Source organism: Cynocephalus volans, chromosome 6 (genome assembly GCF_027409185.1).
Source record: "Cynocephalus volans isolate mCynVol1 chromosome 6, mCynVol1.pri, whole genome shotgun sequence".
NCBI lineage: Eukaryota > Metazoa > Chordata > Mammalia > Dermoptera > Cynocephalidae > Cynocephalus > Cynocephalus volans.
In genome coordinates this window covers 6,246,655-6,262,730 of record NC_084465.1, presented here as the reverse complement: position 1 = coordinate 6,262,730, position 16,076 = coordinate 6,246,655, and the positions used below count along the sequence as shown (strand labels likewise).

At 36.7% G+C, this 16,076-nt stretch overlaps 2 protein-coding genes across 16 annotated transcripts in view; one reads left to right on the top strand and one right to left on the bottom strand.

The window, feature by feature from the left end:
- The window catches only part of KMT2C (lysine methyltransferase 2C), a 268,845-nt gene that overhangs the window by 144,368 nt on the left and 108,401 nt on the right, over positions 1-16,076 (bottom strand). The window lies entirely within an intron of this gene.
- LOC134380588 (V-type proton ATPase subunit G 1) lies at positions 5,933-6,994 on the top strand. Its single transcript, XM_063100599.1, has one exon. It carries the CDS (start codon positions 6,017-6,019, stop codon positions 6,371-6,373), a length of 357 nt encoding a protein of 118 aa, XP_062956669.1. The 5' UTR covers positions 5,933-6,016; the 3' UTR covers positions 6,374-6,994.

Genomic DNA, 16,076 nt, shown 5'->3' with positions numbered 1-16,076 from the left:
AGACCACAGGAGAACCTAGACATCAAATTCCCACCCTCACCCACAGACAGAGTAGTATCAGAGGCCACGTGGGAGCCAGGACAATCATACCCACTTGGTAGTAACATGACCCCCTCTCTCAGGGTGTCAGTGGAGGAAAGAGTCTGGAATTCAACAGCACCCAGTAAAGAGGTGCCCCTACCCTCCCTGTGGGCGTGATGTCAGGAGAGGCCTACTAGAGAAACAGAACTTAAACCACCGCCCAGCAGTACTGTGCCCATCCCTCCTCCCCAGTGTCAGTGGAGGCCAAGTAAAAGCAGGAATGCCCTGTGCCAGCATGGTACATGTAGAGGCATAGGGGAGAATCTAGACTTACACTTCTGCTCAGTATTCACTCCCCATCAATGAGTCAACAGAGGCCTATTATGGAACTGGGATTTACGCACACACCTGAGAATACCAGGGCAGTGCCCGCCTTACCCCAGAAGTGCAGTTTCAGATAAGTCCCACTAAAAAGGGGATTTAAATAAAATACCGAGTTTCATAACATAATACTCAAAATATAAAAGATTCAATAAAAAAAGAACTTTGTCATACCATACCAAGAACCAAGAAAATCTCAACAGTAATGAGACAAGATAATCAACAGATACAAACACTGAGAGTTCATAGATATCAAAACTATCTGCCCAAAATTTTAAACTATACATTATAAAACTGCTTCAACACACCAGCCAGCCGCAAACAAAAAACCAAAAAACTGCTCAACAAGCAATTATGAACATGCTTTTGAAACAAAAAATACAAAGTTTCAGAAAACAAACAAATCTCATCAAAGAAATAGAAGGTATCAAGAAGAAACACATGGAAAGTTTAAAAGTGAAAAATATACTAACAAAAATATAACACTAACTAAATGAGCTGAATGACAGAATGCGGAAATTACCCAACCTGAACAAGAAGGAAAATGAACTGACTGAAAAACAAAGCAAAACAGAGATAAAGGGAACTGCTGGACTATAACAAATGATGTAGCATTCCTGTCATTGGAGTCTCAGAGGAAGGGGAAAAAAAGGTGAGACAGAATAAGTATTTCAAGAAAATAATGGGTGAAAAAGTCCTAAATTTAGAAAAAAACATGACACACAGATTCAAGAAGTTTGATAAATCCACAGAGGATATACACAAATAAATCCATGTTAAGACACATCATAAATGCCTGAAAACTGAAAGATTAAACTAAAAAACTTAAGGGAAATAGAAATTACACCTTATCCATGGGTAAAAAACAATTCAGATGAAAGCAGATTTCTCACCTAAAACCATGAAGGCCAGAACAAACTGGTACATTTTTTTTTCAAGTGCTAAAAGAAAAGAATTATAGACACAGAACGCTATATCCAGCAAAAATATCCCTTAGAAATAAAAGGGAAATCAAGAAAGTGTCAGATGAAAGAAAACTAAAAATTACTTATGAGGCAAAGCTGCACTGAAAAAATGGTTAGAAAGGTTCTTGAACCAGAAAGGAAAACGATAAAAAGGAAGAATCTCAGAACATCAGGAGGAAGAATGAACACAGGAATAAGTAAAAATATGTGTAATTAAAAAAAGACTTTACTTTTCCCTCTTGAGTTTTCTAAATTACGTTTAGCAATTGGAGCAAAAATTACTACATTGTCTGATGTATCAAAGTACACACAGGAAAAATTAAGAACTACAAATGAAGGATATAAGGGAACATAAACAGGTAAGGATTCTACATTTCACAAGAACTGGTAAAATGCAGACTGCAATAGATTATGATAAGTTGTATGTGTATAACGTCATAGCTAGAGCAACCACTAAAAAAAACTATACAGGAGGATACAAATTCTTTTACTTATTTTTACCCTGGCTTTACCCCAGGAATGCAGGCCTGACTTAATATCCAAAAATCACTCTATAATATACAGCATTAATTAACCAAAAGAAAAAAATGACCATCTCAATCAACACAGAAAAAACTTTAGACAAAATATAACACCTTGTTATGATAAAAATGCTCAACAAACTATGGCTACAAGTAAACTACACTCTGAAAAAAAGTCATTTACAAAAATTCCACAACATCATATGTAATGGTTAAAGACCAAATGCTTTCCCCCCAAATATCAGGGAGGAAAATAAGGATGACAAGAGAAGGATGTCTGCTCTCACCACTTCTATTCAACATTGTACTAGAGGTTATAGCTAGGGATAGCAGGACAGAAAAAAGATATAAAAGACACCCATATTGGAAAAGAGAAACTAAACTATATTTATAGATAACATGATCTCATATATTGAAAATCTGAAGAAATCAATTAAAAAACTGATAGTTTCAGGACACAAGATCAATATACAAAAATAAATTGTATTTCTATAACACTAGCAATGAATACTTTAAAAAAATGAAATTAGGAAGACAATACCATGTAAAATACCATCAAAAAGAATACTTAGACATAAATTTCACAAAAAAAGTATAAGATCTGTACTCTTAAGACTACCAAACATTGTCAAAAGAAATTTTAAAAACATACAAATTAAGGGAATGAAATCCCATGTTCATGGTTCAGAAGACTTAAAGATGTTAGGATGACAATAATCCCCAAATTGATATACAGATTCAAAACAATGCCTGTCAAAATCCTGCCTGGCTCTTTTGTAAAAACTCACATAAAAATTCAGGGGACTCAAAACAGCCAAAACAACTTTTAAAAAGTTGAGAAATTCACATGTCCTATTTTTAAAACTGACTACAAAGCCACAATAATCAAAAGAGTGTATTACTGTCATAAGAAGATACATGTATCACCAAGACATATCCCTTACTGAAGGACATCTTGATTGCTTCCAAGTTTTGATAATTTGGGGAAAAAGCTGCTACAGACATTTGTATGCAGGTTTTTGTGTGGACATGTTTTTAACTCATTTGGGTAAACACCAAGATATCTGATTGCTAGATCTTATAGTAAACCTTGCTTATTTTTTCTCCCCTTGTGTGGGTTGTCTTTTTGCTTTTTTGATGTTATTGTCTAAAGCACATTTTAAAATTTTGATGTATTCCAATTTATTTCTTCTGTTGCTTGTTCTTTTGGTGTTATATCTAAGAAACAATTTCCTATTCTAAGGTCACAAAAATTTACTTCTCTGTTTTCTTCTGAGAATTTCATACTTTTAGCTCTTATCTTTATAGTCATGATCTATTTTGAGTTAATTTTTGTGTATGATGTGATAGTCCAACCTCATGTTTTTTGCATGTGGATATCCAGTTTTCCCAGCACCATTTGTTCGAAAGGCTATTCTTTCCCCATTGAATGTTCATGATACTTTTGTAAAAAATATGTTAACCATAAATGTAAGGGTATATTGCTGGACTTCCGATTCTATTCCAGTAACCTATTTATTCATGAACCAGTGCCACACAGTTTTGATTTTATCTTTCCAGTATGTTTTTAACATGTTTAAAAGTGATTCTCCTTCATTTTTCTTTAACAATTTTTTTAGCTATTTTTAGTCCTTTTTCCTAATGAAATTTAAAATAATAACTTTTAAAACTTTCCTACAATTGCATTAAGTTTATTAAAGATTAAGTTAGGAGACATTAGCATCTTCCTATCCAAGCATAAGCACACGGTATGCTTTTCTTCTACTTGCTTCCTTTGCTTATTGTGAAACATCATATACACACAAGTGTATTTTTACTATTTAAAAAATTATCACAAGAACATCTGTGTCTAAACACACAAGATAAGACAAGAAATTTTGCCAGTATTCTGGAAGCATTTCATATGATTGTTCCTGAACACACATTCTCCCCCTTTCATATGTTTCATATGTAACATCTATAACGGATTTTATGGCAATTAATCTCTTGCTTTTCTTTGTACTCATTAGCTACATATATATCTCTAAACAACATAATTTGGTTTTGCCTGCCTTTAGACAGAATACTATATGAATTCTTTTGTGACTTAGCTTCTACAACTCAATATATGTTCATGGGATTCAACAATCTGATTTCTGTAGCTGTAGTTCATTCATTTTCATTGCTATATAGTATTCATCTGAATGAATATATCACAAACTAATTACCTACAAATTTGCATTATGATTTTAAACAATGATTTTAAATAAATAAATAAGTAAAAACTGCTACCCTATCTATGCATTCTTTTGCATGTATCCGGATACATATTTGCAAACATTTTTCTAAGGAGGAGTTCTCAAAGAGTGGTCCAAAGACCCCCGAGGAAAGCAGCTCACTGAGAGCCTTGCAAGGGGTCATGAGGCCAAAACTATTTTCAAATTAATGAGAAATATTTGCCATTTTCACCATGTTCATATTTGCACATGGTACAAAAGCCATAGCAGATAAAACTGTTGGTGCCTTTCCAAGAATTGAGGCAGTGACACCAAACTATAGTAGAAGTTACTACATTCTCAACCAGCACTTCAGCTTCAGTAAAAATAACACAAGTTCCATTTTAAAATATCATTGATAAAGCACTAAAAGTTATTAACATGTTAATTTGATCCACGAGTAAACATCTTTTCGGTATTTGTATGACAAAATGGGAAATAAAGCATAAAGTAATTCTGCTGCACCAAAGTATGATGGTTTTCTTGAGGAAAAGCACCTCTGTGATCATTTGATCTGTAAATTAAAATAACTGCTTTTTTCATGGAACGCCATTTTTACATGGAAGAACAACTAACAAACAATGACTATTCAGACTTGATTATTTGACAGATATTTCTTCAAAACTGGACAAATTGAACCTGTCACTTCAAGGAAAACTACTGAGAAAACTACTGTTACAGTGGCCAACAACAAAATTTGGAAAACTTATATCCACCAATGAGCTTAATTGCTTCCCAAAGACTTTTCTAATGAGATCAGTAGATTATATAATGAACGTGAATTTTGTTATTTATTAAAAGGTGTCAATATTTAGAATATCTGGATTACTCAGTGAACTAATGTTTTTCAAAGGCCAACTAATAATGTTATAAAATTATACACAGGCAAAAGATCCATTGAAATTGCAGGATAGTTTAATAGATTACAGTGTTAAAAAGTAAAAAAAAAACCAAAAATGTTCATCAATAGGTTTACAGATTCCACAATGGGCCAAACCTTTAAAAACTTGCACTTTTCAAGTTTTGGTGTAGTATCACACAGAAATATTCATAATTCTGGAATGGCTTTTAAAATATTTTTCCTTTTTCCTAGTACGTATCTTTGTGAGGCTGGATTTTCTTCATGTATTTCAACCAAAACAACATATTTCAACACAGTGAATGCAGAAGCAGGCTTGAGAATTCAGCTGTCTTGTATTAAGTCAGATATTAATGTTTCAAAGTAAGGATATAAAGGTGTCCTGAGACCAAAAAGTTTGAGAACAGTGGGTTTTTAAGGTGTATAAATACGAGTGGAACTGTTAGGCCATATGATAGGTGCTGTCTCTTCAACTTTACAAGATTATCATAATCTGTTTTTCCAAGTGATTGTTCCAATTTCCACTCTCTCTCACCAGTTGGGTAAAAGAGTTCCCATTCATACAAATCAAGGCCAACAAATACTAGGTTCAGACTTAATTTTTGCTAATTTAAAGGGTATGGAATACTACCTCATTGAAGTTTCAAATGTGCAATTCATGATAATTAATGGTATTATGCACATTTTCATGTTTACTGGACATGTCTCTTTGTAGGTTTTCTGTTCAGGTCTTTTGCCCATTTCTCTATTGGGTTGCCTTTGTTTACCTTACTGATTTGTAACTGTCCTATATATTCTACAATGTACTCCTCTCATTGGTCATTTGTAGCCATTATCTTCTTCCTTTCTAGGGCTTGTACTTTCACTCTTATTATATCTCTTATTTTAAAAAATTATTATTCTCGTGACGGCAGGCGGGGCGCAGGCGCAGATCATGGGCGGCCGGGTCTGGCGACCCGAGCAGTTGTCGATCTGATTTAGGCCTCTCCCTTCGGCCTCAGAGTCGCCGCAGCCATGGCCAGTCAGTCGCAAGGGATCCAGCAGCTGCTGCAGGCGGAGAAGCGGGCCGCCGAGAAGGTGTCCGAGGCCCGCAAGCGAAAGAACCGAAGGCTGAAGCAGGCCAAAGAAGAAGCTCAGGCTGAAATTGAGCAGTACCGCCTTCAGAGGGAGAAAGAGTTCAAGGCCAAGGAAGCTGCGGCTCTGGGATCACACGGCAGTTGCAGCACTGAAGTGGAGAAAGAGACGCAGGAGAAGATGACCGTCCTCCAGACCTATTTCCAGCAGAACAGAGATGAAGTCTTGGATAACCTCTTGGCCTTTGTCTGTGACATCCGGCCAGAAATCCATGAAAACTACCGCATAAATGGATAGGAGAGGAAGAAAGAAGCACCTTTTCCATGGATTGGCATTTTAGATGCCTTCATGGAATATGAAGCTTTAGCAAAGCTCAAGTTACATTCTTAAGAAAAGGTGTTAAATTATTTCTGTATGTTATATAGTAGGTCCCTTCACTTTTTGGAGAGTAGCAAATCTAGCTTCTTTGTACACACTTGGAACTTATCCAAAGATCTTTGTACCTCATATTTGTTTGAATTTAATGGATATACATTGTCTGTTTTCCTATATCTTTTAGCTCAAACATATATATCAATGTTGACTTCTTTCTTAGATCTAGTAAAAAAAAAAAAAAAAAAAAAATCCTTTGAAGAAAGAAAGGGATTAAATGATTTTTTTCCCTAGTACTTTCTTGAAGGTCAGGGGCTTTATCTATGAAAAAGTAGTAAATAGTTATTTGTAACCTGTGTGAAGGAGCAGCCAGCCTTAAAGTAGTCCATTCTGGCTAAGAGTTAGAACAATTAATACTGGTATAAGTGGTTAGGCTGCTTTTAGTTTCTCTTAATCAAAATTACTAGATGATAGAATTCAAGAACTTGTTAACATGCTATTACTTGGTGTACTGATAATCATTTAAAAGTAAAAGTGAAGACACTTTGTCATGCAAAAAAAAAAAAACAAAAACAAAAAAAAAATTATTATTCTAATGTAGTTGAATTCTTCAATATTTTCCTTTATAGTCAGTACTTACTGCATCTTAAGAATTCCTTTGCAAACATATTCTCCTATATTATCTTTTAAAAATAATTTTATGTGGAAATACAAAGGACCAAAAGGAAGCTGAAGACATTTTCCTCTGGTTTGTTCTTTCTCTTGATTTTCAGTGATCTGATTTTATCTTCTAGTACACCTAGGAATTTCTGACTTACTGCTGAACTTTGTTTTTGAAAAATTATAGAGATATTTTGAGGCACTAAATGATGCTATTTTCCACCACAGATAATTTATTTTTTTCTTTGGATGGGCACTTAGGCTAGAGAAGATCATTGTAATTCAATATGTACATGAGCTGTCTTGAAGCTGGGTTTCAAGTCTTTGTAGGGACAGATTTTTTTTTTCCTAGTTTTCCCTTATTTCCAGGGTGTAGCCCAGGGATCAACAAACTGTTTCTGAAAAGGTCCAGATAGTAAATATTTTAGGCTCTGTGGAACAAGAAGCAAAAATCAAGGATATTATGTGATCACTTTTCCACAAATTTATTGATGATAATTATTCAAAATATGATAATAACTGAGTATAATTTTTTGTAATACAGGTCTACTAATGAAATGAATGAAATTTGGAGAGATGACAACATTTCACTTAATTGGGGTTCAAAGCCATTTTTCCTTATCATCAAAATTGATTGTAAATGTTCATTTGTTCATTCTGATCTACAATGGGATTTTATATATTCATCTTTAAAAATGTTTTTCACAAAGGTACTGCCAAATACTGATATCAATCCACAAGCACATAATTTTAATTGAGCATATTCATCTTTCGAAGGTATTTATAAAATTTTATTAGTCTTCTCTTGATCTTTGCCTTTTAGCATGTCACTATACTGCAGAATAATCTCTCTCAATTAAAGGATACGTTGAAGCTTCTCAAATACACAGTTAAATAGATTTTGAAATATGGAGATTTCCTTTGTACTTGCCTCAAGGTCCAAAACCTGCTACAGGAACTGCAGTTTAAGCCTGAAAAATATTTCGCAGTATAAAGCAACTTGCCATTACCTGTCATCCAGATAACACTAGTTGTAGATACGACATTACCACAGTGTAATTTTCACATAAGGCACTGCCTTGCCTTATGATTTTAGGTTAAATATGTCAGAAAATATTACCATGTCTGCAGCAAAAGCTAACTTACAAAGCCATTAAGTCTTTGATTTAATGGTTGAGCGCAATCTTTTCATTCAGAAAAAATTTAATCTCAGCCCTCAGCTCAAAAAATTGCAATAATACTTTACCAATGCTAAGTAATCAAACTGCTGTGTAGAAGGGCAATTCAGTATATTCAGCCTCAATATCTAACAAAAATTCATGGAATTTGATGGTGGAGTCCACAAAGCAAATGAAATTCACTACTGACACTATTAGTTCACTAACACATGACAGATTTAAGTACTTTCTGCAAAGTACATGTTGATGAATAATACAATGAATAATCACAGGCTTTCAACACCTTACATTTTAACAAAGTTTGTAAATTTGTCTAACTAAAGTCTTTTTCTGCTCCACATTTATTTTCACCACTATCAATTACAACACATCCTAGCACATTCCACTTCAGGTTGTATTGAATTAGTGTTCACTCGACATCTCTGGAAATATTTTCTCTTGTAGTTGTTTCACACAGACTATTCATAAAGACTAATTATTCAGTCACTTCAAATTCAGCACTGACTCCTAGAATAAACAACAACTGAACAGCACTGGTAACATCTACTGACTTGTCAAAAGCCTAGGGAAACCACTAGAAATCATTTACCTTGTTCTTAAAATGACTATTGATATTGCTCCCAATGACCTTAACTTTCAGAGGAAATATTCTCGCTTGAAATGTGAATAGTCTTAAACAAGTTTATTTTCTGTGGACACATTTCTTTGGTTGCCATAATCAAACAGTTTAATTAACTCACCATTAGTAAATGGCTTTCCTTGCTTGGCTGACAAATGAGCCATTCAGAAATTTACTTTAACTATAGCCTCATTTTCATTTTTTATTTTTGTGAAGAAATTCTGCTATAACAAGATTTTGTTTTAATTTACTATTTTTCTCTGACCCCTACATTCCTCTGAGTTGGGAATATTGTGAGGAGTGTTCAGTTTGGTAATGTTCATAGGCAATGTACTGTGTTAGCACAGCTAAAGAATGTTATGTTCCAGCACAATAAGTATGTTTTGCCATCTAATTTGATAACAATAAAATCCACTCCACTATCCTTCAAAAGTGCTACATGTGAAGTCCACTTTTCTCCTTTTTGTGTGTTAACATAATAGGTATGCACTGGTAATAGGAGAAATAAATAAGGTGCCAGAGTAATACATGTGGCACTCAAACACTGATAAATCATAACTGTGTCACTGTGATTTGCAACATGCAGAGCAACAATTTCAAGCATATGTTATCTCTACAACAATTCAACTCCCTCACTGTAGTACAACAAAAATCACAGATGACATGAAAATAAATAGGTGTGGCTTTGTTAAAATGCAACTTTATTTTTGGACCCTAACTCTTGAAGTTCTTATGATTTTCATGTGGCATGAAATATTATACTTCTTTTAATATTTTTCAACCATTTAAAAACGTAAAAACTATTCTTACCTCATGGGCCGAATAAACACAGGTGGAGGATTGGATCTGACCCACAGGCTGTAATTTGCTGACCTCTGGTGCAGTCTTCCGGGGTCCCAAATGAAAGTCTATAGTATTTAATGGACCCTAAATTCTCTTTTTCTCTTCCTAGCTCTGTACACTGCCAAACTCTTCTCAGCTTTCCAACCTCTCAGCTGGTTTTTACGAACTAGGCAAATAACTCAAGGGGAAAAGAGAAGTTAACGTCAGGCCAAGCTCTACACAAACCTTCTCTCTGGGCCTTCATGCCCTTGAGTACTCACCACTCTTGCTAGTTTTCTGACGCTTTCAACATTTCTTTGAAAAATATTTTATGCAGCTTTTCTAATTGTCCTCGGTGGGAGAGCTGATCTAATCCAAGTTTCTCCACTATAGGTAAGGTGGAGGTAACACTTACACTACACCAAATATCAAGACTTAGCATAAAGTATGTAGTAACCATGACAGTGTGATATTGTCACTGGGATATACAAATATACAAACGGACTAAAATAGAGACCCTAGAAACAATCCACACATATACTGAATGTCTGCTGTATAACAGAGGTTATATTTCAAATGAGTGGAAAAAAGAAAAGACATTTCAATAAATGGTGTAGTAACAATTGGCTCTCTGTATTTGAAAAAATGAAATTGGACCCTATACTGCACAACACATAAAAATTAATTTCAAACAGATAAAATACTTACACATGAGTACACAACTATAGAAATGAACTTTAAAAATATATTTGCAGGACACACTAGAAACCTTTGTAAGTCTTTTAATTTTTGAAGTACATCCATTCCCATGATTCAAAATTCAAAAGTTTCTAAGGGGTATGCAATGCAAAGTCACCCTATATACAGCAACATAGAATAAGTTCCTTAGAGGCAAAAAATTTTTACCAGAAATATAAAACACTGAAACAATTCACCAGCAGACCTGCACTGCATGAAATATTAAAGGATATCCTTCAGAAAGAAAGAAAATGATACCAGGTGAAAATCTGGGTCTACACAAAGGAATGAAAAACACAGAAGCCATAACTACATGAGTAAATATTTTTTAATTTTTTTCTTATTTAAATCTCTTTAAAAAATATATTTAATCAAAAATCACAACAATACATTGTGGAGTTTATGATGTATATAAAAGTCAAACTCATGACAGCAATAACACAACAGTCCAGGAGGAGAGAAATGGAAGTAAATGGAAGCGTACTTTTATTACAGATGGAACTGCACAATATCAGTTGAAGGTAGACTGTGACAAGTCAAAGACATATACTGTAAAACCTAAAGCAAGTTCTAAAACAACAAAGAGTAACAAGTAATGACAAAGAAGATAAAATGAATCATAAAAAGTAATGTGAATGAATGCAGGGAAAACAAAGCAGATGCAGACAAATAGAAAATAAACAGAAAGACTTCATCACATTAAATGTACAGGGCCTAAATGCCCCAATTAAAAGACAAAGATTGTTGGATTAAACTAAAAAAAAACTGTTGCCTGCAAAAACACATGTTAAATATAAAGATGCAAATATGTTAAAAGGATGGAATAATATATAGCACTCTTACATTAATCAAGAGAAAGCTGGAGTAGATATATTAACGTCAGAAAAAGTGTATTTCAGAGTTAAATACAAGATTTTTCTGCTACTTGCAATCAAAGGTATCCTCAACACTATCTTTCCTCCACTCAGAGTTACAAAGTTCTTCTCTGTAACCACTACAGCATTATTCACAGCCTGCCTATGATGGAGAAGAATTCAACATTGTATATCACACAACACCTACTATGGTCCTTTAGACAGAAACACAGATTCTCCTTGACTCATAACGGGGTTACAAAATGCATTTAATACTCCTAACCAAACAAACATCATAACTTAGCCTACCCCAGAACACTTACATTAGCCTACAATTGGGCAAAATCATCTAAACCAAAGCCTATTTTATTAAAAAAGTGTTGAATATCTCATAATTTATTTAATACTGTAATGAAAGTAGAAAACAGAATGGTTTCACACCATCATAAAATGGAAAAATTGTTAAGTCGAACCATCATAAGTAGAAGACCATCTGCACATTGAAATTGAAACACCTTCCAATTATAGTACTGTGAAGAAAGGGTAACCATAGCAGGTCTGAGACAGCTATCCTTGGAAAGCTCTGTTTGCACATTTGGCCCTACACTGGCTTCAGGGAACCTGGATTTTGGGAGGGTTCCGTGATAAGTGTGGTTTACTGTGCCTAGACTATGAGAAACAATTTGGTTTATCCTGCTGCTCCTTCTGTGAATCTGGAATTTCATACATGGTAGGCAGAGGGTGCCTACCTAACCAGCCCCCAATAAAAACCTTGAGCTTCCTGGGGCATCACACACCTGTTGCTGTATTTTCATTGCTGGGTACAGAAGGTACTCTGTGTGCATAAGGAAGCCTGCATGTGGACTCTTCCAGACCCTGCTGTTGTCTTTTTCCATTGAGATCCTCCCATTACATATCCCACAGTACATCACAGTAATAAATCTTAGCCATTACAATTCTGTGCTGAGTCCCAAGAGTCCTCGCTGGTCAATCTCCAAATGTAGAAGTAGTCCTATAGACCCATGACACAAATACAAAATTCAGATCTGTTAAAGTCTACCCTTTCACTTTAAAAACTATAGGGGAATATGAAGAATATATGCTTTGGTAATTTTTAAAAATTTATATTGCAAAACATTAGGTTTATATAAAAAATAAAATAATACTACATGACACTATTGATAAAATAAGTACTAGTGAATCACCTTACATGAAGATGCAGACCAATATTTTAAATGATCTCTTATAAAAGTACTTTCAGGGCCGAGCCGGTGGCGCACTCGGGAGACTGCGGCGCTGGGAGCGCGGCGACGCTCCCGCCGCGGGTTTGGATCCTATATAGGAATGGCCGGTGCACTCACTGGCTGAGTGCCGGTCACGAAAAATACAAAAAATAAATAAAAAATAAAAAAATAAAAGTACTTTCAGTTGGTTAGAGGAGGGATGTGGAGAAAGACTTTTACTGTATACTGATTTTAATTTTTTTAAACCAAAATTGCATTTAAAAGTTTAAATTTGCTTATCTACATTCTTAATTTGAATTGCCACATTATTATAGCAAAGCTATTTTTGTTCACTTTTGCAGTCTACCAAAAGAACCAAAATATAAAAAATGTACATCTCTTTCTCACAGAACTAAGTTGGTTTTACACAAAGACACCTGGCACGAAATCAATAATACAATGGAATTCAATATGGGATTATGGCAGTGGATGAGAATGGAGAAAACATAAGAAATTATTAATTCTAAGAAGGAAGATGACAAAAGCAATTTTTTAAATGTCTTATTTTTAGAGTAAGACACTGCACATCTAATTCAGAACTAATTAAGAAAACAGAAATATGTGTTCAGGGTTTATGGATTCTTTCTTTGGGTAGCAATGAGGGGAGTACAGAAAAAAGGGGCTTTAGATAAATAAAATGATTAAACATCTGTAGCATGTAGAATTAAACCATTCCCTTGGTAATTCAAATGATCCAGATTTTCAGGAAGCTGACAGCACCCCCAGGCTCGAAAAGGGAAATTAAAAGAGAAACACCATTACTTCTCCTAAAACACAGAGTCATAGTTTGAAATATTCTGCAGTGGCTGTGCGAGCGTGAGGCCACGGTGGGCCTGTGTGCCTCAGTTTCCTCACCAGTCCAGTGGGGTCAGGATAGTGCCTGCCTCGCAGCGTTATGTGCTGATTAAGGGAGTTAATCCTGAGGCGCACGAGCAGCGAGTCTCCCACCGCGAGAGGTTAGTGACAGCGACAGGTGTGCGCCGATTTAAGACAGAAAAGGGACCGCCACCCACCGTGCCCGTGCAGAATTGACTGGCCACCTCTCTTGCAGATAAAAAGAAACAGTGAGAGCTAAATTATAAACTCATGAGTCTGGGAGGTCAAGATGGAGGAAGAGGAGAGCTGCCTGCCGCTTTTCCACCACGAGTAGGAGCAGCCTGAGGCCAGTGCCAGATGCAGCTGTAGCAGAATCAGCGCAAAGGAACGGCTTCGAAAGGGTGTCTTTACCCTGCCGAGAACCGGGAATCTTCCCCCAACCCGCGCGCGCGACCCGCCGGTGCGCCACAGCTCGTTGCAGCCCCAGCCGCAGACATGGAAACATGGAGGCCTGAGCCGGCATGTGTCACCCCAGGCTGCAGCGGTGACCGTGGCTTCTGACCCCCCACCTGCCCGTCCCTGGAGCTGGAAGCGAATGAACCCGCGGCCGAGACAGGGAGACGTCCAGCGGGAGAGGCAGAAGCTCCACCGAGACCACACGCCCTGCGGGCCGCCACTGCGTGATCCAACAGGTAGGCTTCACCGCCACCACCCGGCTTCATTCCCAGCCCAGCCCAGGGCACACAGAGCGGGGAGACATCCGGCAGGGTAGGTGGGAACTCCACGGGGTCCACGCTGCTGCCGCGTGATCCAGCAGCCTGGCCCAATGTCTATGGAGCACAGAGTCATCCAGCAAGGGAGATAGAAGCTCCATAGAGTCCACACACCCTGTGCGGGGGCTGCCGCCGCGGATCCAGCAGCAGGTAGGATTCACCGCCACCGCCCGGCTCCATCCCAAGTCCGGCCTAGCACGCACAGAGCAGGGAGACATCCTGCAAGGGAAGGGGAAGCTCTGCAGAGACCACACGCTCTGCGGTGCCTCGGTGCATCCCAAGAGCCCGGGCCAGAGCGCACGGAACAGGGAGTCACTGAGGTAGCCATACCAAATTGGCAACCACAGCAACATCTTAGTCAGTCAATACTGTCAAACCTGTGGACTGTGAAACCCCCTGCCACAATGAATAAACATCAAAGAAAAGATACCAGAAATACGAAAAATCAAGAAAGTACACCACCAAAAGATAATAAATCTCAAGCTCTAGATCCTATAGAACAAGAAGTCCTTGAAATGACTGACAAGGAATTTCGAGTGATAATTCTAAGGAAACTGAATGAGATACAAGAAAACTCAGCTAGACATCATGATGAAATGACGAAAAGTAGACAGGATCTGAAAGAGGAAATCAATGCGCTGAAAAAAAATGTAGCAGAACTTGCCAAACTGAAGAAGTTGTTCAGCGAAATAAAAAACACAACGGAGAGTTTAACCAACAGGCTTGTGGAAGTTGAAGAGAGAACCTCTGAACTTGAAGATGGGCTGTTCGAAATAACACAGGCAGACAAAAAAAAAGAAAAAAGAATCAAAGGCATTGAAGAAAATCTGAGAGAGATATCAGACAACCTTAAGTGCTCAAATATCCGAGTCATAGGTATCCCAGAAGGGGAGGAAAACAGAGATTGCATTGAAAACATATTCAACAAAATAGTGGCAGAAAACTTTCCAGGTATAGGAAAAATCACAGATCTTCAGATCCAGTAAGCTCAACAATCTCCAAATGTATTCAACCCAAAAAGTTCTTCTCCAAGACATGTTATAGTCAAATTGGCAAAACTCAAAGACAAAGACAGAATATTAAAAGCTGCAAGAGAAAGGCGTCAAATCACCTATAAGGGTGCCCCAATCAGGCTAACATCAGACTTTTCATCACAAACCCTAAAAGCCGGAAAGGAATGAGATGATATATTCAAAATACTAAAAGACAGAGATTGCCAGCCAAGAATACTGTACCCTGCAAGGCTATCCTTCTGAAATGAAGGGCAAATAGTATATTTCTCAGACAAACAAAAACTGCGGGAGTTCACTACTACACAATCACCCTTATAAGAAATCCTCAAGGGAGTACTGGGTTTGGTTCCTGAATAGGAATAATATTACCAATTAAACCAGTACTTACCGACCACTATTGGTTCCTGAAAAATAACTACCACTGCCATAAAAACCCAAGAAAAATCTAAACCCACTAGTATAATAAAAATGGCATTCATGAAGAGAAAACAAACAAAAAGACTTTCTACAACCTAAGGAACCAACAAACACAGAAAACAAACAGTAAATCAGAAAGCAAGGAACAAAAGACACGTAAGACAACCAAACAATCAGTAAAATGTTAGGAATAAATCAACACAGGGACAGTTTGACTCATCTTTTCCAATCTGGATGCCCTTTATTTCCTTCTCTTCTCTGATTGCTCTGGCTAGTACTTCCAACACTATGTTGAATAGGAGTGGTGAGAGTGGGCATCCTTGTCTAGTTCCTGTTCTTAAAGGAAAAGCTTTCAGCTTTTCCCCATTCAGGATGATATTGGCAGTGGGTTTATCACATATGGCTTTAATTATGTTGAGGGTCATAACTTATAGAGGGTCTTTGTCATGAATGAA

Coding starts and splice junctions, on each gene's coding strand:
- LOC134380588 (XM_063100599.1), top strand. CDS start 6,017: ATGGCCAGTCAGTCGCAAGGGATCCAGCAGCTGCTGCAGGCGGAGAAG.